Source organism: Pristiophorus japonicus, chromosome 7 (genome assembly GCF_044704955.1).
Source record: "Pristiophorus japonicus isolate sPriJap1 chromosome 7, sPriJap1.hap1, whole genome shotgun sequence".
Taxonomy (NCBI): domain Eukaryota; kingdom Metazoa; phylum Chordata; class Chondrichthyes; family Pristiophoridae; genus Pristiophorus; species Pristiophorus japonicus.
In genome coordinates this window covers 232,935,730-232,960,585 of record NC_091983.1, presented here as the reverse complement: position 1 = coordinate 232,960,585, position 24,856 = coordinate 232,935,730, and the positions used below count along the sequence as shown (strand labels likewise).

Sequence of the window (24,856 nt, the reverse complement as noted above, 5' to 3'; positions counted from 1 at the left end):
CTGATCTCCCCCAGAGTGAGTCAGACTCTGTCCCGGGATCTCCCGGGATCGCCTTGCTGTTTCCAACAGCGATTGACGGCTTGGCGCGGGGATCAGACTGGTTCCTGTGTGGATTGTATCGGAGGGCTGGAGAATTGGAGAGGACGATTCTGTGTGCATTCTAGAGCAGCAATCTTCCATTGGATAAGAGTGCATTGTATCTGAGGATTGCAGGCATTGTACAGGAGAGCTGTGCATTGTATCGGAGCACTGCAGCAATCTGTACAATGAAGGAACGCATTGTATAACAACTTGCATTTATATAGCGCCTCAACCCAGTAAAATATCCCAAGATGCTTCACAGGAGCATAAATCAGTGTGACTGGAGACGGTGAGTGTGTGTTGGGGGTGTGACTGGAGACGGTAAGTGTGTGTTGGGGGTGTGACTGGAGATGGTGAGTGTGTGTTGGGGGTGTGACTGGAGATGGTGAGTGTGTGTTGGGGGTGTGACTGGAAATGGTGAGTGTGTGTTGGGGGTGTGACTGGAGATGGTGAGTGTGTGTTGGGGATGTGACTGGAGATGGTGAGTGTGTGTTGTGGGGTGTGACTGGAGATGGTGAGTGTGTGTTGGGGGTGTGACTGGAGACGGTGAGTGTGTGTTGGGGGTGTGACTGGAGATGGTGAGTGTGTGTTGTGGGGTGTGACTGGAGATGGTGAGTGTGTGTTGGGGGTGTGACTGGAGACGGTGAGTGTGTGTTGGGGGTGTGACTGGAGACAGTGAGTGTGTGTTGGGGGTGTGACTGGAGATGGTGAGCGTGTGTTGGGGTTTGAGCAGGAGGAGTGACGTCAGGCCCAGAAGGTGACTGTGGATTGTGATGCTCGAGCTGAAGTGGAACAGCATTACGGGCGAGGAAGTGAGACATTCAGAGACTATTCCTGCTCGCGGTGCAGCAGTTTGTAAAAGCTCATTGAATTCATTATAGAAAAAAGATTATAAATATCCCCGTTACTAGTCTGTATATCAGTCACAGCCCAGAGTAACACCTTGTGTCATAAAACAGGCAGTGGGAGGGTCACCAAACACAGAATCTGTCAGTGTTGAAAGGGGCAACTTTTTAAAGTGTAAGAACATTACATAAGAATTAGGAACAGGAGTAGGCCATCTAGCCCCTCGAGCCTGCTCCGCCATTCAACAAGATCATGGCTGATCTGGCCATGGACTCAGCTCCACTTACCCGCCCGCTCCCCGTAACCCTTAATTCCCTTATTGGTTAAAAATCTATCTATCTGTGACTTGAATACATTCAATGAGCTAGCCTCAACTGCTTCCTTGGGCAGAGAATTCCTCAGATTCACAACCCTCTGGGAGAAGAAATTCCTTCTCAACTCGGTTTTCAATTGGCTCCCCCGTATTTTGAGGCTGTGCCCCCTAGTTCTAGTCTCCCCGAACAGTGGACACAACCTCTCTGCCTCTAGCTTGTCTATCCCTTTCATTATTTTAAATGTTTCTATAAGATCACCCCTCATCCTTCTGAATTCCAACAAGTAAAGACCCAGTCTACTCAATCTATCATCATAAGGTAACCTCATCTCCGGAATCAGCCTAGTGAATTGTCTCTGTACCCCCTCCAAAGCTAGTATATCCTTCCTTAATTAAGGTGACCAAAACTGCATGCAGTACTCCAGGTGCGGCCTCACCAATACCCTATACAGTTGCAGAAGGACCTCCCTGCTTTTGTACTCCATCCTTCTCGCAATGAAGGCCAACATTCCATTTGCCTTCCTGATTACCTGCTGCACCGGCAAACTAACTTTTTGGGATTCATGCACAAGGACCCCCAGGTCCCTCTGCACCGCAGCATGTTGTAATTTCTCCCCATTCAAATAATATTCCCTTATACTGTTTTTTTTCCCAAGGTGGATGACCTCACACTTTCCGACATTGTATTCCATCTGCCAAACCTTAGTCTATTTGCTTAACCTATCTAAATCTCTTTGCAGCCTCTCTGTGTCCTCTACACAACCCACTTTCCCACTAATCTTTGTGTCATCTGCAAATTTTGTTACACTACACTCTGTCCCCTCTTCCAGGTCATCTATGTATATTTTAAACAGTTGTGGTCCCAGCACTGATCCCTGTGGCACACCACTAACCACTGATTTCCAACCCGAAAAGGACCCATTTATCCCGACTCTCTGCTTTCTGTTAGCCAGCCAATTCTCTATCCATGCTGATACATTTCCTCTGACTCCGCGTACCTTTATCTTCTGCAGTAATCTTTTGTGTGGCACCTTATCGAATGCCTTTTGAAAATCTAAATACACCACATCCATTGGTGCACCTCTATCCACCATGCTCGTTATATCCTCAAAGAATTCTGGTAAATTAGTTAAACATGATTTCCCCTTCATGAATCCATGCTGCGTCTGCTTGATTGCACTAAGAAGTAGAATAATTTTGCTTTTCCAGTGAGAGCTCTGAGATTGAGGTGCGATAATGGAGGAAGGAGAATAGATTTTGCTGAAGGAGCTGACTCAATCCCACTCCAGAGACTCGAGCCCAGCATCTAGGTTGACACTCCCAGTGCAGTACTGAGAGCGCGCTGCACTGTCGGAGGGGCAGTACTGAGGGAGTGCTGCACTGTCGGAGGGGCAGTACTAAGGGAGTGCACCACTGTTGGAGGGGCAGTACCGAGGGAGTGCTGCAGTGTCGGAGGGGCAGTACTGAAGGACTGCAGCAATGTCACAGAGGTAGTACTGAGGGAGTGCTGAACCTTTGGAGGGGCAGTACTGAGGGAGTGTTGCACTTTTGGAGGGGCAGTACTGAGGGAATGCTGCACTTCCTGAGGGCAGTCTTCAGGGAGCACTGCACTGTCGAACAAGGCGGTAAATCGAGGCCCCGTCTGCCCTCTCAGCTTCACATCAAAGATCCCCTGGCTTTATTTCAAAGAAGAACAGGGGAGTTCTCCCCAGTATCCTGAGCAATATTTGTCCCTCAACCAACATCACTAAAATAGGATAATTGTTCATTTGTCTCATTTGGTATATTAACAAAAGTGATTTAGCCACCTCCTATTGGCTGCGGTGATTCCCAACTGGTGATTATTTCTGTGTAACGCTGCAGCTAATGGGAGGCGGTGTTGGAGGGTGGGGGTCGAAGGTCAGGAGCAGCACCTGTTCCAAAATGCATTGATTTTATTTCTCTCCTCACAGGGAACTGATGGCAGAAGGAAGAGATGATCGATGGGAAACAGACTCTGGTCAGGAGACAATCATCACATTGGGTCCCAATACTGACTGATCAGCCTATCAGAGCATCTGTTTGATACAGCGGGCAGCTGGGGGGAAAACAGTTGGGATCCCAACACCTGGAACATCTGTACAAACACTGGGAAAACAGCTGGAATCCCAACACCCAGAACATCTGTACCAACACTGGGAAACAGCTGGGATCCTAACATCTGGAACATCTGTACCAACACTGGGAAACAGCTGGAATCCTGACACCCGGAACATCTGCATAAACACTGGGAAAATAGCTGAAAGCTCAACACCTAAAAGATCTTCACCAACACTGGGAAAACAGCTGGAATCCCGACACCTGGAACACCTGCACCAACACTGGGAAAACAGCTGCAATCCCAACACCTGGAACATTTGCACCAACACTGGGAAAGCATCTGCAATCCCAACACCTGGAACATTTGCAAGCACCGAGATCGCCCCTCTGTGAGCAGGTCCAGTCAGATCAGGGACCCCCTGAATCATCCCCAGACGGACCGAGATCGCCCCTCTCTGAGAGGGTCCAGTCGGAGCAGTGACCCCCTGAATCACCCCCAGACGGACCGAGATGGCCCCTCTCTGAGCGGGTCCAGTTGGAGCGATGCGTCTGTACGGTTTGTTGCCCCTTCAGGCCCTTTGGGTGGCCCTGTCTCTCGCCGCGCAGCACTTCCCGTCCTGGGGTCACTACGACCTGTGTAAGGCCCAGCTTCACTGGGACCAGGCCATGAGTTGGGATTACATGGCTTGCCAGCCCGAGGCCACCCTGCTCACCAGGTCACTGAAGGTCAGCTTAGATCCCTCCGACAGTACGTGTGGAGAGACCCCCGAGATGTACTGCACGCTGGTGAGTATAAGCCTTTCTGAGACAGCCTCTGTTGTGTGTCACACTGTGAATGGACGCTCACTGAACGGCCTTTATCAAAGTGAATTCCATCCAAACTCCTACATTTGCTTCATTAACAGAGGCATTGAGTGCAAAAGCAAGGGAGTCATGGTGAACCTTCATACATCATTGGTTCGGCCCCAACTGGAGTATTGTGTCCAATTCTGTGCACCACACTTTAGGAAGGATGACAAGGCCTTGGAGAGGGTGCAGAGGAGATTTACTGGAATGTTTCCAGGGATGAGGGACTTCAGTTATGTGAAGAGACTGGAGAAGCTGGGATTGTTCTCCTCAGAGCAGAGAAGGTTAAGGGGAGATTTGATGAGGTGTTTAAAATCATGAAGGGTTTTGAAAGAGTAAATAAGGAGACACTGTTTCATGTGGCAGGAGGGCCAGTAACCAGAGGACACAGATTTCAGATAATTGGCAAAAAAGCCAAGGGGGGAGATGAGGAGAATGTTTTAATGCAGCGAGTTTTTATGATCTGGAATGTGCTGCCTGAAAAGGAGGTGGAAGGAGATTCAAGAATAACATTCAAAAGGGAATTGGATAAATACTGGGAAAGGAGAAATGTACAGGGCTATGGGGAAAGAGTAGGAGAGTGGGACTAACTAGACAGCTCTGAGCCAGTGGCAGAGACAGACGATATCATGGAGGTGAAAGGAGGCGGGCTTGGTGAAGGAGGAGATATGGGGATGGAATAACAGTCTGATAAGTTGCATTTCGTGGAACTGTGAGGAGATGTAAAACTGCTGGGCTGAACAGGAAAGGTCAGGACACGAAAACCACAAAACTCGCTGCTTCACAGTGACTCACCATAAGGGGTGGCAGTGTTTGTAAAATTAGACATGGTAATAGATGTGAGGAGGGAGTTCGAATGTTTATAAACACTCCCTGGAGCTCCTGATCCCTGTGTCTGACCCCTTCCCAATATCCCCAGTGGGGAATATGTCCCATTGTGTCTGAGCCCTGCCCAATATCCCCAGTGGGGAATATGTCCCATTGTGTCTGAGCCCTGCCCAATATCTCCAGTGTGGAATATGTCCCATTGTGTCTGAGCCCTGCCCAATATCCCCAGTGTGGAATATGTCCCATTGTGTCTGAGCCCTGCCCATTATCTTCAGTGGGGAATATGTCCCATTGTGTCTGAGCCCTGCCCAATATCCCCAGTGTGGAATATGTCCCATTGTGTCTGAGCCCTGCCCAATATCTCCAGTGTGGAATATGTCCCATTGTGCCTGAGCCCTGCCCAATATCCCCAGTGAGGAATATGTCCCATTGTGTCTGAGCCCTGCCCAATATCCCCAGTGAGGAATATGTCCCATTGTGTCTGAGCCCTGCCCAATATCTCCAGTGTGGAATATATTCCATTGTGCCTGAGCCCTGCCCAATATCCCCAATGGGGAATATGTCCTTGAGATGTAAATTCAAGCCTGTTTCTAAATATTAATGATGCTCTTGTTGAGTGAATCATCTCCTCAGGATAATTGGTTCCTACATCATTGTTCGAGGGGAAACGCCTGGTTTAATAATCAGCCGTATGTTTCAGCAATAATTGAAAATGTATAATTTATTGCAGAACATGCAGTTCCTCAGAGGGAATTATTCTCCAGCTCAATTAGTAATCTGTTGTAAAAATACTACGAGTCTTGAGGTAAATCTTCCATCTGTCCCATATCCCACTGTGGGAGCTGTGTGTGAAACAGGGCCCGGACTCAGTGAGACCACAATAGATGTTACTGTCTCAGTTTCACACCTCAGGACGTCCCAAAGTGCTTCACAGACAATGAAGGACTTTTTGAAATCGCAATCATTTTTCTTTCACCGATAAAAACGCGGCTGAATTTATCGGCCGTTATCTCATCGTTTGCATTTTTTAATATGTAACAGTTTTTGACAGGTGTACTCGCTCCTTCTTTCCCGATGTGTCCCGACTCCTGAACTTGTGTTCCCTGATTGTGTGTTGACTGTGAGTGGGTGAGTGAGACGGAAAGACTCCAGGGTGAGAATGTATTCAGACTGTGGCTGTAACCTTGGTGCAAAGACACGAATTCCTGGTCACAAACTGCTGTGATCGAATGCACCGGGGCACGGTGGTGCAGGGCTTCTGTGATTGGACCAGTAATCCACAGAACTGCACTTCCAATCCCTCCATGGGCTTTGAGACTGGGCAGAGGGAGATACTGCCGGTCCTGCTGGGAGACTCAGTCCCAGGCACATCCTTCAGTTTTTTATTTGTTCCTGGGATGTGGGCGTCGCTGGCAAGGCCGGCATTTATTGCCCATCCCTAATTGCCCTTGTGAAGGTGGTGATGAGCCACCTTCTTGAACCGCTGCAATCCGTGTGGTGAAGTTACTCCCACAGTGCTGTTAGGAAGGGAGTTCAGGATTTTGACCCAGTGACAATGAAGGAACATTGAATATATTTCCCAATCAGGATGCAGTGTAACTTGGAGGGGAACGTGGAGATGGTGGTGTTCCCATGGAGGCCATGGGTTTGTGAGGTGCTGCCGAAGAAGTCTTGGTGAGTTGCTGCAGTGCATCTTGTAGATGGTAAACACTGCAGCCATGGTACACCGGTGGTGGAGGGAGAGAATGTTTAAGGTGGTGGATGGGCTGCTTTGTCCGGGATGGTGTGAAGCTTCTTGCGTATTGTTGGAGCTGCAGTCATCCAGGCAAGTGGAGAGTATTCCATCACCCGCCTGACTTGTGTCTTGTAGGTGGTGGAAAGGCTTTGGGGAGTCAGGAGGTGAGACAGTCGCCGCAGAATACTCACCTCTGACCTGCTCTTGTACCACAGTATTTATGTGGCTGGTCCAGTTAAGTTTCTGGTCAATGGTGATCCCCAGGATGCTGATAGTGGGGGATCCGACAATGGTAACGCCGTTGAATGTCATGGAGAGGTAGTTGGACTCTGGCTTGTTGGAGATGATCATTGCCTTCCAGGTGTGGACCACAAATGTTACTTGCCACTTCGGTGTTGCTGGACTGGGAAACAACGTCGGTGAGTGAGCACAGGGGCGATGGGGGAACAGGACTTGTGTGTGTTAGGACACGGGCAGCACAGGTTTGGATGAGCTGAAATTTACGGAGAGTGGAAGATGGGAGTCCGGCCAGGAGAACATTGGAATGGTCGAGCCTGGAGGGAACAAAGTATTGATGAGGGTTTCAGCAGCAGATGTGCTGAGGCAGGGGCGGAGACGGGCGATGTTACCGAGGTGGAAATAGGTGGCCTTGGTGATCGAGCGGATATGATTGTTTGTTTTAGTTCTTCTCGACCAAAAGGCACCAGTTAATGCTCATCGATCTCAGTGTTGGAAATAGAATCTCCCGCTGGTCTGTAATCCCCAATTTGATTAATCTCTGGCACCAGCTCAAAGTATTCGCCTCCAATTCCACTTCAGTGCCGATTTGTTCATTGATTTGAGTGTTTCGCGTGCTGCAAAGCAAAACTCACAGTATCTGAGCACACACCGAGGGAGAGGCACATCTGGAATACTGCGGGCAGAGTGGGCTCCTCATTGTAGGGGCGAGATGGGACATGGGGCACAGGGACACAGTGTGACCGGAGGTAAGGGGGTGAGGGGAGAAAGAGATGGGACACGGGACACAGTGACACAGTGTGACCAGGGGTGAGGGGGTGAGGGACTGTGTTATGAGGTTAGCTCGAACAGTCGAATTAAAGGGAGAATTGTCACCACTTCTGTAGAAACACAGTCTGTGCCTTGCTCGGGTAAAAGTCTGACAGCCAATTATTTCTGAATCCGATCACCAATTCTGGAAATCCCAGCGAGTGGTGACAGCTGGTGAATGTTAACGTGGAGTTTCTGGGTAATTTCTGTAAGCTGAGTTTGAACTGATTGTAAACTGGTGCCTGCAGATTGTGTCTGATCCTCTCGGGATTGTTAACATCTGTATCCGTTCCCCCGCCAACTGTTCACACAATCTCACAGCACAGCAGGAGGCCATTCGGCCCATCGTGCCTGTGCCGGCTCTTTGAGAGAGCGATCCAATTAGTCCCACTCCCTGCTCTTTCCCCATAGCCTTGCAAATTTATCCTTTTTCCCAAATTTATCAAGTATATTTTTCCCTGTTTTAAGGGAGTTTAGTTGAAGCAGGTTCAAACAGCTCTTCAAAGAGCGAACACAGGCACGATGGGCCGAATGGCCTTCTGTGCTGTGAGATTCTGTGATATTTCCCCTGTTTTAAGGGAGTTTATTTTCAGCAGATGCGAGCAGCAGATGGGATTTCAGTCTGAACGAGCCAAACATTCTCTTTGTAATATTGCAGTCCGTTCTATTGGGTCTGGGACTAAACCTTTAATACTCAGATGGGAAATCGAGGGTTTGGGAGAGGCCTACAGGAAGTGGATTAAACCTGAGACCATAGACTTTATCCCCATGAATCCTCCCCCTGCCCAATATCTCACTCACTGCCCACTGTCCCCAGTAAACCGGCTGCACATTAAACTTTCCCAGTCTCTTGATTCCTGGATCAGAGCTCCCTCACTGTGCTGCTCTCTGACAATGTTTCGCTCACTTTAGCAGCTCAGACAGGAGAATGTTTGAAGAACGATTTACTGTTGTTGTGGCACTGACTGACTGACCCCTGACCCTGTCACCAGTGGATGGATTTTTCTATCGAGCAGTTTGAATGATGAGGAGTCTCGGTTCCATCTCCTGTTATTCTCTGTTTCCCATTCTCTGTATTGGCCACACGCAAATTTCATTATAAACACAGATAGAGGCAGACAGGCAAAGTCGAGGGTTCAAGTCCCACTCCAGAGACTTGAGCACAAAACCGAGGTCGAGACTCCCAGTGCAGTACTGAGGGAGTACTGCACTGTCGTAGGGGCAGTACTGAGGGAGTGCTGCACTGTCGTAGGGGCAGTGCTGACGGAGAGCTCCACTGTCGGAGGAGCAGTACTGAGGGAGTGCTGCACTGTCGGAGGGGCAATACTGAGGGAATGCTCCACTGTCGGAGAGGCAATACTGAGGGAGTGCTGCACTGTCGGAGGGGCAGTACTGAGGGAGCGCTACACTGTCAGAGCATCAGTACTGAGTGAGCACTGCACTGTCGGAGGGGCAGTACTGAGGGAGTACTGCACTGTCGTAGGGGCAGTACTGAGGGAGTGCTCCACTGTCGGAGGGGCAGTACTGAGGGAGTGCTGCACTGTCATAGGGGCAGTGCTGACGGAAAGCTCCACTGTCGGAGGAGCAGTACTGAGGGAGTGCTGCACTGTCGGAGGGGCAATACTGAGGGAATGCTCCACTGTCGGAGAGGCAATACTGAGGGAGTGCTGCACTGTCGGAGGGGCAGTACTGAGGGAGCGCTACACTGTCGGAGCATCAGTACTGAGTGAGCACTGCACTGTCGGAGGGGCAGTACGGAGGGAGTGCTGCACTGTCGGAGGGGCAGTTCTGAGGGTGCGCTGCACTGTCGGAGCATCAGTACTAAGTGAGCACTGGACTGTCGGAGGGGCAGTACTGAAGGAGCACTGCACTGTCGGAGGGGCAGTACTGAGGGAGCACTGCACTGTCGGAGGGGCAGTACTGAAGGAGCGCTGCACTGTCGGAGGTGCAGTACTGAGGGAGTGCTACACTGTTAGAGGGGCAGTGCTGAGGGAGCGCTGCACTGTCGGAGGGGCAGTACTGAGGGAGTGCTGCAGTGTCGGAGGGGCAGTACTGAGGGAGCGCTGCACTGCTCTCATCCTGAGATAGTGAATGGCGCTTTAGAATTCAGTCTTTGCTCTCTCTTTCTCTCCACTCTCTTTCTCTCTCTTACTCCCTCCTCCCCTCCCACATTACATGGGCTCATTCACCAGAAACACCCTGTTGCCGAATTTGCCCTCCGACGAAAGGGGGCGCACTCACTGAGCGAGCCGATTTTCCCCGCCCCAATCCATGGAGTGGAGAGTTGAGCAAAATTCAGCTCTTTGTAGATTGTTTTTGTTGCGGGCGGTGCAGTCAGTTTGTGGCGGGGTGGAAGTGCGTGGGGAGCGGGGCGGACGGCGGTATATGTCTGCGAGCTCCTGTTTTATTTCCCACCCCCAGGAACCTGCTGACTGACGGAGCTGAAATGAGCCTGGGATTAAAGTGTTTGTTTAAATCTGGTTTGACAGACAGTCGGTGGGTTCCCTGAACACCTGCTCACAGCCCTGAGTCTCCGTGAGGCTGGGGCACTGGGGACATTAGTTTGGGGAGAAGGCCCTTTATTGGGGACCTTTCATTAGAAGGAGGTCACCCATTGGGGACGGACGGTTTAAAATTGGAAGCTGGGTGTTTAATGAACGATGGCTGTGGTCTATAAGGGCCGATCGACACAGGCCGGTCAATAATGTGGGATTACACCACAGCTGGTTGAAGATTTGCTGCAGATTCTCAATCTTTCCCCAGTCTGGTTTCTTTCTCTGAAACCTCCCTCTGGTCTTCTCATTGCTGAAATGTTTAGACACAAACACCAGGTGCAGAGTTCTGGGTTTCATTAACTTGAACAAACATTCATTTCTGCCGGCTCACGTTCTTTATAATTAAATTCCAAAGTGTAGAATCCCATCGAGCTCCCTGGCAAGATGTTGACTTAAAACCGCCGTTCCTTTATTAAATTAATTCTTGGGATGCTGACATGGCCGGCATTTATTGCCCATCCCCAGGTGTCCTGAGAAGGTGGGGGTGGGCCGCCTTCTTGATCCGCTGGGAGCGAGTTTGATACAAACTGAGTGTCTCGCTCGGCCACTTCAGAGGGTCATTACTAGTCAACCACGTTGGTGTGGGCCTGGAGTCACATATAGGCCCGGGCAGGTTACAGAGGCAGGTTTCCTTCCCTAAAGGACATTACTGAACCAGTTGGGCTTCACGGCAATCTCCCTGAGCTGTGGGCCGTGGGGAGATGGACCCTCTCCCTGATCCACTGTGGGGCGTGGGGAGATGGAGCCTCTCCCTGACCCACTGTGGGCCGTGGGGAGATGGACTCTCTCCCTGACCCACTGTGGGCCGTGGGGAGAGGACTCTCTCCCTGACCAACTGTAGGCCGTGGGGAGATGGACTCTCTCCCTGACCCACTGTGGGCCGTGGGGAGAGGACTCTCTCCCTGACCCACTGTGGGCCATGGGGAGAGGACCCTCTCCCTGACCCACTGTGGGCCGTGGGGAGATGGACCCTCTCCCTGACCCACTGTGGGCCGTGGGGAGAGGACTCTCTCCCTGACCCACTGTGGGCCGTGGGGAGAGGACTCTCTCCCTGACCCACTGTGGGCCGTGGGGAGAGGAGTCTCTCCCTGACCCACTGTGGGCCGTGGGGAGAGGACCCTCTCCCTGACCCACTGTGGGCCGTGGGGAGAGGACCCTCTCCCTGAGCTGTGGGCCGTGGGGAGATGGATCCTCTCCCTGACCCACTGTGGGCCGTGGGGAGAGGACCCTCTCCCTGACCCACTGTGGGCCGTGGGGAGATGGACCCTCTCCCTGACCCACTGTGGGCCGTGGGGAGAGGAACCTCTCCCTGACCCACTGTGGGCCGTGGGGAGATGGACTCTCTCCCTGACCCACTGTGGGCCGTGGGGAGAGGACCCTCTCCCTGACCCACTGTGGGCCGTGGGGAGAGGACTCTCTCCCTGAGTTGTGGGCCGTGGGGAGATGGAGCCTCTCCCTGACCCACTGTGGGCCGTGGGGAGATGGATCCTCTCCGTGACCCACTGCGGGCCGTGGGGAGAGGACCCTCTCCCTGACTCACTGTGGGCCGTGGGGAGATGGAGCCTCTCCCTGACCCATTGTGGGCCGTGGGGAGAGGACCCTCTCCCTGAGCTGTGGGCCGTGGGGAGATGGATCCTCTCCCTGACCCACTGTGGGCCGTGGGGAGAGGACCCTCTCCCTGACCCACTGTGGGCCGTGGGGAGATGGATAATACCAGAAATGAGAGGGTATACATATCAGGAAAGGATGAACAGGCTGGGTCACTTTTCTCTTGAAAAGAGAATGCTGAGGGATGATCTAATAGAGGTCTTTGAAATTTTGAAAGGGTTTGATAGAGTGGATACAGACAGAACCAAGAAATCCAATCAGAAGAAACGTCTGTACCCAAAGAGTGGTGAGAATGTGCAACTTGCTACCACAGGGAGTGGTTAAAACGAATAGTGTAGATGCATTAAGGGGGGCTAGACAAGCGTATGAGGGAGACGGGAATAGAGGGTTGTGGATAGATTTAGATGAGGAAAGACTGGAGGAGGCTCGAGTGGAGCATAAACACCGGCATGGACTGGTGGGGCCGAATGGCCTGTTTCTGTGCCGTGTATCTTATGTAATCCTATATGTAATCCTATAAGTAATCCTATGTAATCTTTCAGCTCAGTACTGGCCCACTAAATGCTGCTAACTGAGCAACTCTGCTCGAACATTAACTCCAACAAAGGGCCTGATTACTGGGTGATGGGAAGTGACATCAATCTGTGGGATTGTACTTTATGGAGCCACTAACTTCTGTACTCAATAATACACTAATTAATATCATTAACCAGGGGAGTGAACCGTGCTGATAGCGAGTGGTTTAGTTAGTGATAACGACAGGCTCTTCGTCACACCACACAGTGTAAATGCGAGACAGCAACACTTAAACCCCCGAAATAAATGTCAAGGGATGAGTGGATTTGTAGAAAGAACAATGATTCATAAGATGCTCCGTTTATGCTCCAGTGTTGCAGGAGCAGTTTCTGTAATACATGATCCTTATATTGAAATATCTTCCCTTCCCGCGTTGATGCAGCCACACACAGCAGGAGCCTGTTGTGTCTCTCTCTCCCTGGGCTGTATGGTGATGTTTAATTCTTCTCTTCTTCCTAGGCAGTCCCCCGGAGTCGAGGATGACTTGCTTCCACATTGAAATGAGTTGTCAGGTGACTGATGAGACCAATGTGGGATCCACAGTCTCTGTCACAGGTGGGGTAGATGGTGGTTAGAGGGACGGGTGGGTGGGGTGCTTGGGTTGTCGTACGCACCTTCTGCTGTTTGTACTTGGCTTCCGCATTCTCCCGGCAAAGAGACTCGATATGTTCGTCGCCTTCTCGGATGCTTCTCCTCCATTTTGAGCGGTCTGGATCCAAAGATCCAAGATGCGGCCACTCACAACAACATCGAGCAGACAATAGGGGTGCTCAAGCAGCGTTTCCGAAGCCTGGACCGCTCTGGAGGCAGCCTTCAATACTTCCCTCAACAGGTGTCGCTATTCATTGTGGTGTGCTGCATGTTGCACAACTTGGCCATCATGAGGGCCCAGACCTTACCAGCGGGAAGTGCAGCCCCAACTCAGGAGGAGGAGAAAGAGGAACAGTAGCCTGGCGAGGCCCCGACTGGCCAGCCAGAGGAGGAGGTGCAGCAGCCACGGAGGAGACACCGTGGCACTGCTCCCGATACAAGGGCCACATGTCAGTGGCTCATCATACATCGGTTCTCCAACAACACAACACAACCCCTGACCAGCAACTAATAAACATTTAACAACGGCCCCTTGAAACACCATAACACACAATTAACCTCAACAATATCTGTACACAGGCCCCTGCCATTTGTCATTCCTCAACAGTACCCATGTGCCGTATTAGGCACATACACTTACAACAATAGCAGGCCTCAAAAACTGCAACCAGATCATGACAAACATATTTACAGGATGAGGCCATCTCTCCATTGTGGCCAAAGTTTTTATTGAGACTAGCTCTGGCATTTGCTACCCCTTACCTTAACCCCCTCCCACATCTCCTGCTCCTCCTCAATGTTGCCTCAGTGCCTGCAGCAAGGCTGCTTGAGGGCTGCTGTGTGTTTAACACAGACACTACAGATGGCCTAGTAGGATATTTTGGACCAGCTCTGGGCCTAGAAGGCCCGGCTGCAGACTGCACCACCTCAGCATCGGCGGCAGCAGTCTAGGTTGGCTGGTGTGTAGACCGCAGCAGGTGCAAAGGCAGAGTGGCAGTGGTGGGAGCCAGAATGCTGTCATCTTGAGCAAAGACAACAAGTTCCATTTCCCACGGCCCACTGCCACCTCCCCCAGGGCGGAGCCTCAACATCTGGAGCAATATGCGGGAGCGCGGATTACTGGCCTCCTTCGGCACCGTTACCTCCCCGTTGGACTGTGGGGAACAGAGAGGATGGCAGCAGTCAGTGTTTGCATGGCATCACTCTGTGACTGACTCAGGACAGCCTGAGTCTCAAACGCAGCGTTCTGAGAGTTGTTGCCACAATCATTGACAGTATCACATCACAAAGGCCTTGCGTGGCTTGGGTCTGTGATGCGATAGCTGCTGCCACGTCAACCATGGCACGCGCTCTCCCCTCTGCGACTCCACTGTCGCTGGTTGAGTCCATCTCCCTCTGTAAATGGGCAAGGATGGGTTCATTGAACTGCTGAGAGGCAGGGACAATGCTTGAGGCGGTCTCCCCCAACCTCAGTGCAAGTGTATTCATGCTCTGCGGGACCTTCTCCAATGCACCCATTGGCTCGCGGTGCATTTGCATGGATTCTCTGGACATAGCCTCCAAGTCCAGGTCCACGTCTGACTGTCTCTGAGCAGGACTGATAGGCCGACTCACTGTCCGGGGAGATGGCCCCCGAACTTCCCCTCGCTCTGGGCGCTGCTGTATGCCACTGGAGTCAGGAGCCTCAGGCTCTTCAAAGCCCAGGAATGTTGGCTCTTCCACCAAGGTGGTGTCCCCACACGGAGCAACTGATGGAGGGTCCCACACAGGCACCACACTTTCCTCACCTTCCTCTTCATCTTCCCCGTCAGTTGAAGTGGACGGCGTTTGCTGTCAAGGTTCAAGGATCTCACAGAAATGCCAAAGGGCATTCACATACCGTCACGGTCCACAGGGGGCGCTGCTTCTCCGGCCACTACCGCACCAACTGGTGTGCCCATGGGGATGGACACTCGCTCCTCCACGTCACTGAGGGCTTGTATGTCAGGCTCCCCTCCACCGGTGCACTGCTGCTCTCTCCTGTTGTGAGCTAGTTTCACCTGCAGTAAGAAGCACAAGAAGGTGTGAGTGAGTGTGCAGCTCATCGTGTGCCACATGTGCCTTCCATAGTTGAATAGTTGCTGCTGTGTTGATGTGTGCAAACGTGCATTTGAATCTGCGTGGCTGCTCACAGTGCATGTGTGAACGGTGGGATGAGGTGAGAAGGGCCTCAGATTAGGGATGAGGCTGAAGTCTTGTGAAAGGGTAGTGTGAGGAGGGGTGAGGCTGAGTCGGGAACCAGAAGGTGAGTGAGGTTTGGATGGGCCGGGCATGGCTGGTGACCTGAGCCTGAACCTTTATGGTGCCTTCACCAACAAAGACCACGGCCTGGGACACACAGTGATGGAGCAGTCGGAGGTCAGTTGTAGCGCTGGGGCATGGTGCTGTTAATTATGTCCCGAGGACACGGCAATTCAGGAGCACGTCACATCTGCACCGTTCCATTATTCATTCATACTTTACACAGCTTTAGGATTGTGGTACTAATGTTACTCCATTCCTTCTGCATCGAGTATTAAAAATAACCAATCCAATATGCGGCTTTAGTCACTGCCTTTAGTCGATGCTGTGACAATTGTAGATTCATTAATCTCTATGATCTCTGTATATTGCCGCGCTCTCCATCTTTATCACACACATTAGTTTTATTGATTGCTGCAACAGCCACTTGCTGGGGATGAGGGTGTAACAGGCGAGCTGTCTGATCATTTGGAAAAGGATGTCAGGCTGATTCTGTTTTGCCGATGTCAGGCAGAGTCCCAGTGTGTCCGATCCACAGGATGCACTGCAGCAACTCGCCAAGGCTTCTTAAGCAGCACCTCCCAAACCCGCCACCTCTACCACCTAGAAGGACGAGGGCAGCAGGTGCCTGGGAACACCATCACCTCCAAGTTCCCCTCGAGTCACACAGTGTCCCGACTTAAAATCACAGCATCATAGAATGATGCAGCACAGAAGGAGTCCATTCGGCCCATCATGCCTGTGCTGGCTCTTTGAAAGTGTTACCCAATTCACCCCACTCCCTGCTCTTTCACCACAGCCCTGTAAATCTTTCCCCTTCAAGTATTTCTCCAATTCCCGATTGAATCTGCTGCCATCGCCCTTTCAGGCAGTGCATTCCAGATCACAACATGTGGAGCTGCCGCTGTGTCCATCGCTGCTTCACCGCGGAAGGTCAATGACCTGAAGTGACCCCGAGGGAGCCCTGCCACCTCCAACTGCTCCCTCACAAACCAGCCTGAGGGAAAGCATCATTAGGCCCACAGGCTGGGCGAGGGTCCGACACACAGAGCCCAGGGGTATGGCCTGAGCACAAATAAGGGATTGTTTTAACAATAGACGATAAAAAGACAAGATCCCATTAATCATTCTGCCCACAAAACTCTCGCCCTTTCTCTCTCTCTCTAACCCAAACAGACAGCTGCAGTGAGACTCATTTTCCCATCTCTGAAGGTCGGAGGTCGGAGATTCTTTCACTGAACATGAACTTTGGAAAATCTAAACAAAGAAAACTTCCAAAATGTCGTCATGTCAGAAATCTATCCAAATGTCAGATCCCTGGTCTCTTTACAGTCCATTTTATTTTGCTCAAAACGATTCCCAAGGATGATTGGGGAACTGAGAGGATCTAACTATGGGGAAAGGCTGAATAGGCTGGGGCTCGTTCCTGGTCCCAGGGATGGAGGACTTCAGTTACAGGGAGAGACTGGAGAAGCTGGGATTGTTTTCCTTACAGCAGAGAAGGTTAAGGGGAGATTTAATACAGGTGTTCATGGTCATGAGGGGTTTAGACAGAGTAGATAGAGAGAAACTGTTCCCATTGACGGAAGGCTCGAGAACCAGAGGACACATATTTAAGGTGATTGACAAAGAACCAAAGGCGACTTGAGGAAAATTGTTTTTGCGCAGTGAGAGGTTAGGATCTGGAATGCACTGCCTGAAAGGGTGGTGGAGGCAGAGCCCAGCGGGAGAATTGTGTCCAAATTCTGGGCACCACACTTTAGGAAGGATGATAGGGCCTTGGAGAGGGTGCAGACGAGATTTACTGGAATGGTCCCAGGGATGAGGGACTTCAGTTATGTGGAGATTCTGGAGAAGCTGGGATTTTCTCCTCAGAGCAGAGAAGGTTAAGGGGAGATTTAATACAGGTGTTCAAAATCATGAAGGGATTTTGATTGAGTAAATAAGGAGACACTGTTTCCAGTGGCAGGAGGGTCGGTAACCAGAGGACACAGATTGAAGGTGATTGGTGAAAGTACCAGAGGGGAGATGAGGAGACCCCACTTTCTACCTTCTGACACTCTGAATAGCTGCCCTTTACCCCTACTCTCTGCTTTATGTCCTGAAGCCAGCGAGCTATCCATTCTGCTACTGGCTCCCTGACTGCATTCTCTGACCTTATTCATTAGTCTATTATGTGGTCCCTTATCGAAGTTCTTTTGGAAATCTGGATAAATTATATCTACTACATTACCCTTGTCTGCTCTCTCTGTTACCTCTTCAGAGAATGCAATGAGGTTGGTCAAGCAAGACTTTCCCTTTTGAACTCCATGCTGACTATTCATTATTATACTTTTGCTCTCTAAATGTTATTCTATATTCTCCTTTAGTAAGGATTCCATTATTTCTCCAACCACCGATATTAAGTTGACGGGTTTACAGTTCCCTGAACATGTTCTATCTCCCTTCTTAAATATAAGTATTATGTTAGCTATCTTCCAGTCCTCGGGTATGACACCTTTTTCAAACTAATTAATAAATATGTGCCCCTGCTATTTCTTCCCCAGATTCATTTAAAAAGCACAGAAGTGTTCCGTCCAGACCTGGGGTTTTATTTAACCCGTGCTGTACCTGTCCTGGGAGTGTTTGATGGGACAGTGTAGAGGGAGCTTTACTCTGTATCTAACCCATGCTGTACCTGCCCTGGGAGTGTTTGATGGGACAGTGCAGAGCTTTACTCTGTCTCTAACCCGTGTTGTACCTGCCCTGGGAGTGTTTGATGGGACAGCGTAGAGGGAGCTTTACTCTGTATCTAACCCGTGCTGTATCTGCCCTGGGAGTGTTTGATGGGACAGTGTAGAGGGAGCTTTACTCTGTATCTAACCCGTGCTGTACCTGCCCTGGGAGTGTTTGATGGGACAGTGTAGAGGGAGCTTCACTCTGTATCTAACCCGTGTTGTTCCGTCTCTGTTTCCAGGAGAACCCGTACATGTGCAACAACGAGTGTGATGCTCACACGCCCGAGCTCGCACACCCGCTTGAGCTGATGCTGGATGATGAGGGGCGGATTCCCAACACCTTTTGGCAAAGTGTCTCCTGGAGGAGTTTCCCCGAGCCCCTCCTGATCAACATCACTCTGTCCTGGGGCAAGACCATCGAGCTGACCGAGGACATAGTCATCACCTTCGAGTCGGGCCGGCCGGAGCAGATGGTCCTGGAGAAGTCTCTGGACCACGGCCGGACGTGGCAACCCTACCAGTTCTACGCGGCCGACTGCCTCACCTCCTTCGGGATGGAGCCGAGAAGTGCCCGGGATCTGAGCCCGGCCTCGGTGCTGGATATCATCTGCACGGAGGAGTACTCCAGGGGCTACGTGTGGAAGGTGGACAAGATGGTCCGCTTCGAGATCCAGGAGCGTTTTGCCCTGTTCGGGGGGCCCCGTCTCCAGGACATGGCCTCGCTGTACGGCCAGCTGGACACCACCAAGGACCTGAGGGACTTCTTCACCCTGACCGACCTGCGGGTCAGGCTGCTCCAGCCGGCCACTGGGGCCACCAGTGTTGACCAGCACAACCTCTCCAAATACTTTTACGCCATCTCCAACCTGGACATTCATGGCCGGTGAGAGCTCCTCGCTCCTTCTGGCCAGAGTCGCAGATCCCACATTTCACACCCGGGGGGTGCCCTGTCAGGCCAACATCTGGGGCACTCACAGGAACAACATCTGGGGGCACTCACAGGACCAACATCGGGGGGGGGGGCGCTCAGGGTCAACATCTGGGGGCACTCACAGGGTCAACATCTGGGGTTAACTCACAGGGACACCATCTGGGGTTAACTCACAGGGGCAAGATCTGGGGAGCACTCACAGGGTCAACATCTGGGGCACTCATAGGGTCACCATCTGGGGTAACTCACGTGGCCAACATCTGAGAGGGCACTCACAGGGTCAATATCTGGGGGAGCTCAGGGTCAAAATCTGGGGGCACTCAGTTTCAACATTTCAGGGCACTCTATCAGGACCAGCATCTGGGAGCACTCACAAGGCCAACATCTGGGGGCACTATCAAGGAGAACATCTGGGGCACTCTATCAAGGCAACATCTGGGGAACTCTATCAGGGCCAACATCTGGGGGATACTCTCAGTCTATGAACTTGGTGATACTCCATCAGAGCAAATAGCTGGTGTTCTCTATCAGAGCTAACATCTGGGATACTTTATCAGGGATAACATCTGGCATGGCACTCTAGCAGTTATCATCTGGAGGGCACTATATCGGAGTTAACATCTGGCACACAATCTCAATGAACATCTGAAGGGCAGTCTATCAGGGCCAACATCTAATTACGAGGAGAGATTACACAAACTAGGGTTGTGTTCCTCGAATTTAGAAGGTGAATTGAATGAAGTTTTCAAGTTATGAAGGGAAACTGAAAGGGTAGATAGAGAGAAACTATTCCCCTGGTTCGGGATTCTAGGAGTAGGGAGAAAATCTAAAAATTAGAGCCAGACCTTTCAGGAGTCAAATTAGGAAACACTTCTACACACAAAGGGTGGTAGAAGTTTGGAACTCTCTTCCACAAACAGCAGTTGATGCAAGATCAATTGTTAATTTTAAATCTGAGATTAATAGATTTTATCAGCCAATGGTATTCAGGGATATGGGGCAAAGGCGGGTGAATGGAGTTAGGTCACAGATCAGCTATCATCCCATTGAATGGCGGAGCAGGCTCGAGGGGCTGAATGGCCTCCTCCTGTTCCGATGTGAACGCTGGGTAACTGGGGAGATTTGTCAGCGATAGATGGGGATCCCTCCCCCGGCCCACTGGGCACCGTCAGCTGCCCCTGTGTCGGGTGTTTGAGCTTCCCTGAATGGCCCTGCGACAGTGGGCACAGACCAGCACTGTGCAAGCTCTCCCTGCCGCTGGTGATGGGCCCGTTAGCGAGCTTTCACAGTCCTGCTGGCTGGCTGGCGATGAGTCAGCGAGTTCCTGCTCAGTGTTCAGCCAATCGAGTAGCACGGAGCGAGCAGAGTCTGTCCCTTTACTCTCAGCACTGCCGAGCTCCAGTCTGATCAGGATTCAGAGAGTGAGAGGATCACACAACACAGGGGGAGGCCATTCAGACCATCGGGCCTGTGCCGGTCTTTGAAAGAGATATCCAATTAGTCCCACTCCCCGCTCTTTCCCCATAGCCCTGCAAATCTTTCCCTTGAAGTATTTTATCCAATTCCCTTCTGAAAGTTACAATTGAATCTGCTCCCACCGCCCTTTCAGGCAGCGCATTCCAGATCACAACTCGCTGCATAAATAAACTCTCCTCATCTCCCCTCTGCGTCTTTTACCAATTACCTTCAACCTGTGACCTCTGTTCCCCGACCCTCCTGCCACTGGAAACAGTTGCTCCCATTTACTTGATCCAAGCCCTTCCTGATTTGAGGAATGATTGTGACTGAAGGCTTCCTTCGTGTTGGATCTATATTCAGTCTGTGTCAGTGAGTTCCCATTCTCCCATCACACAATCTCCAGGGCTTGGAGCCATTCCCTCATTATTCCACACTCAGCTTCTGGGAGGCTCGCTCCAACTTTTAGCCAAGGACAATCTTCAGATACTAATTAGAGAACAGGAGCAGTAAAATGTTTACGCTGCCGTTAATGTGACTCCAAGGAACTGCCTGGGTATCTGCTTAGTTCAGCAAACAGTGCCCAGAACTGACAATTTGCTGAATGTGCAACGTACAATCTGCGGATTATGAAGCTTCACCCTCGCAGTGAGTTAAACAGCTCCTTGGCCTCTCCTCCTCCCTATCTGTGCAACCTCCTCTCACCCTACAGCCCTCCGAGATCTCTGCTCTCCTCCAACACCAGGAACAGCCCTCCGAGATCTCTGCTCTCCTCCACCACAGGCCTCTTGCCCATCCCCCACTCCCTTCGCTCCACCATTGGTGGCCGTGCCTTCATCTGCCTGGGCCCTGAGCTCTGGAATTCCCTCCCTAAACATCTCCCTCTCTACCTCTCTCTCTCTTAAGACGCTCCTTAAAACTGACCTCTTCGACTAAGCTTTTGGTCACCTGTCCTAATATCACCTTAAGTGGCTCGGTGTCAGTTTATCTGATTTACGCTCCTGTGAAGCACCTTGGGACGAAATGCATTATATAAATGCAAGTTGTTGTTGCAGGTGTTATTGTTGTTGAAAAGCAATAACTTGTGCGAGGCGCTCTATAAATGCAAGCTCTTCCTTTGAGGGGCCTGGAAGGCCGGAGCTGATCAGAAACTCTCTCCTAACGTGTTGTTATTGCTGCCCAGAATCTGATCGTCAATCAGCGGAAACACACCCAGAAACTGACCCGCCGCCTGGGTTGAAAGGCAGTAAGTGGGAGAAAAATGTTGCTGTTTGCAGAGCGAAGCTGGGAAAGGGAGAGCGGACTCGCGGAGCGGCCAGTCCCCAGTCTAACCCGGCTGCTCAGCTTATTTGAAACCAGCTTGCTGTTGTTTTTTGCCAGGTGTAAGTGCAATCTTCACGCCAACAACTGTATCTGGGAGAAGAGGAAGCTGAGTTGCGAGTGCGAGCACAACACGACGGGGCCGGACTGCGAGAGATGCAAGAAAGGCTTTCAAGGCCGAGCGTGGAGAGCGGGCTCGTACCTCCCAATCCCCAAAGGGACGGCCAATGTCTGTGAGTAACCAGAGCTGCTCCGGCCCGGCCCAGTGCCGGCACCAGATTCCCTTCACATTTCATTCTCAGCCCAACTCCCGGCAATGTACCGACTCCAAAATACAACCCACCCATCTTTGTCATTGTGTTCATGTGGGAACAGAGACTCACAGCGGGAGATTGGACAGAGCCAGGGACAGAGATAGGGTCCGTGCCCACAGCTCCACACTGAGGGAAAGGGTGGGGGGGTGGGGGGGCGGAGAGAGAAAGAGACAGAGATGGAGAAAGAGAGAAGCAAAGAATGAAAGAGAGAACAAACAAAAAGAAAGAGAAAGTGGGAAACAGAGAAATAGAGAAAGTGATAAAGAGGGAGAGAGAGAAGCAGAGAAATTAAGTTAGAATGAGAGACAGAAAGTAAGAGAGACAAAAGGAAAGTGAGAGAAAGAATTAGAGATATAGCGAAGAAAAAAAAGAATGAAAGGAAAATTATCCAATTAGTCCCACTCCCCGCTCTTTCCCCATGGACCTGCAAATGTTGCCTTTTCAAGTATTTATCCAACTCCCTTTTGAAAGTTATGATTGAATCTGCTCCCATCGCCCTTTCAGGCAGCGCATTCCAGATCACAACAACTTGCTGCGTAAAAATAATCCTCATCTCCCTCTGGGTCTTTGGCCAATCACCTTCAATCTGTGTCCTTGGGTTACCCACCCTCCTGCCCTTGCAAACAGTTTCTCCTTATTCACTCCATCAAAACCCTTCCTCATTTTGAAGCCCTCTATCAATGTAATGTCGGGGTCAGTGAGCGAGGGGGATCGCTGGCATTATGTAGAGGGTGAGGTTGTAATAGCCGCAGGTGTTGAATTTGCTGAAACCTTACTCCGGACACCCACAGATACAGAGCCAGCAGTGAGGTGCAGACTAATGTGAGAATGGAATGTTCACAGCTGGATGAACATCTGGGGAACAGCTGGGGAGGGTGAGAGGAGAATAAGCCTCTATGTAATCAATATCTGAAGCAGATCAGGAAGTGAAGGTTGTGAGGGACATCTGTGGCCATTGCTGTGTATGGAATGTCCCGAGATCAATATCCGGATAGTGAGCTGACTGGGCAGTGGGGGAGGGGTGTGTGTGACCACTGATGCCCTTACGTATTAACCCTGCGTACTTACACACTAATCGCACGTAGTGGGAGCGTCCCCACGTACTACTCTCACACACACCTTACGGGAGCACTTTAGCAACTCTACCTGGTCTCACACAGGGCTGGTGTGATCGCTCAGAGGATGCAGCACGCCAATCCCCCATCAGTTCCTTGTTCTGAGTTTGAGTGACATCGATCTGATGAACACTCCGTGTAATGGGTTGTGTTAATGTGTTTATCGATAAAGATTGTTAATCAGACGTCTCTCTAACTCTGTTTGTTTCTCTTTCCCTCTCCAGGCTTCCCTGACCCCGTGGCGAATGGCCGTGAGTTGGACCTATACTCTCTGACCTGTGACCTGTGACCTGCTGACCCAGAGCCCATTTCTGCATCGGGAATAATCCGCTTCCCTCAAACCTCCCTCATCTCTCAGTGAGCGAGGAACAGGTGTAGGTGTGAGCGGGGGCCGAGTGTGAGCAGGGGTAGAGTGTGAGCGGGTGAAGGTGTGAACAGGTGAAGGTGTGAGGCAGTGTAGGTGTGAGCAGGGCTGGGATCAGGAGTCTGCTTGTCCGTGTATCTATGGAGTAAAGTATAATCTTCTCGAGTGGTGCAGCAGATATGAAGCAGGGAAGATGTAATATATATGACCCACATCTTAGCTGAGACGAAAATGCTTCTTAACACTGTCTCAGTGAGAATGTTCAGTGGGAAGTGGAGGGAAGATTTGTAGAAAGCCACGTGGTGGCTGAGGCCGAGATCAATGGTGACCTGTTGTAATCCCGTAATCCCAGATGCAGGAATAGGAACTGGGTGAGTGTCTCGGCCTCAATCTGTTCCCCTTTGTTCCTGTCAACTTGTTCCCATTTATTTAACCCTTCGCATGCTGTCAATGTCATTCCAAACCATCCGCCATATCGCAACCCCGAACCAACACCCAGACTGACCGGGAGCAGAGTGACCATAACTCCCCATACTGACTGGGAGTGAACATAACACCCCACACAGACCGGGAGTGACCATAACTCCCCACACTGATCGGGAGTGACCATAACTCCCCACACTGACCGGGAGTGACCATAACTCCCCACACTGATCGGGAGTGACCATAACTCTCAACACTGACCAGGAGTGACCATAACTCCCCACACTGATCGGGAGTGACCATAACTCTCCACACTGACCAGGAGTGACCATAACTCCCCATACTGACTGGGAGTGAACATAACCCCCCACACAGACTGGGAGTGACCATAACTCCCCACACTGATCGGGAGTGACCATAACTCCCCACATTGACCGGGAGTGACCATAACTCCCCACACTGACCAGGAGTGACCATAACTCCCCACACTGACCGGGAGTGACCATAACTCCCCACACTGATCGGGAGTGACCATAACTCTCAACACTGACCAGGAGTGACCATAACTCCCCACACTGATCGGGAGTGACCATAACTCTCCACACTGACCAGGAGTGACCATAACTCCCCATACTGATTGGGAGTGACCATAACTCACCACACTGACTGGGAGTGACCATAACTCCCCACACTGATCGGGAGTGACCATAACTCCGCACACTGACCGGGAGTGACCATAACTCCCCACACTGATCAGGAGTGACCATAACTCTCCACACTGACCAGGAGTGACCATAACTCCCCACACTGATTGGAATGACCATAACTCTCC

The 24,856-nt window shown here is 51.1% G+C and overlaps 1 protein-coding gene across 1 annotated transcript in view; it reads left to right on the top strand.

Moving 5' to 3' along the window:
- Positions 1 to 3,862: 3,862 nt before the first annotated feature.
- The window catches only part of LOC139266695 (netrin-G1-like), a 30,977-nt gene continuing 9,983 nt past the window's right edge, over positions 3,863 to 24,856 (top strand). The window contains exons 1-4 of the mRNA XM_070884285.1: positions 3,863 to 4,105; positions 18,342 to 18,985; positions 21,869 to 22,041; positions 23,462 to 23,488. Coding sequence (XP_070740386.1) covers positions 3,863 to 4,105; positions 18,342 to 18,985; positions 21,869 to 22,041; positions 23,462 to 23,488 — 1,087 coding nt within the window. The remainder of the gene's footprint in view (positions 4,106 to 18,341; positions 18,986 to 21,868; positions 22,042 to 23,461; positions 23,489 to 24,856) is intronic.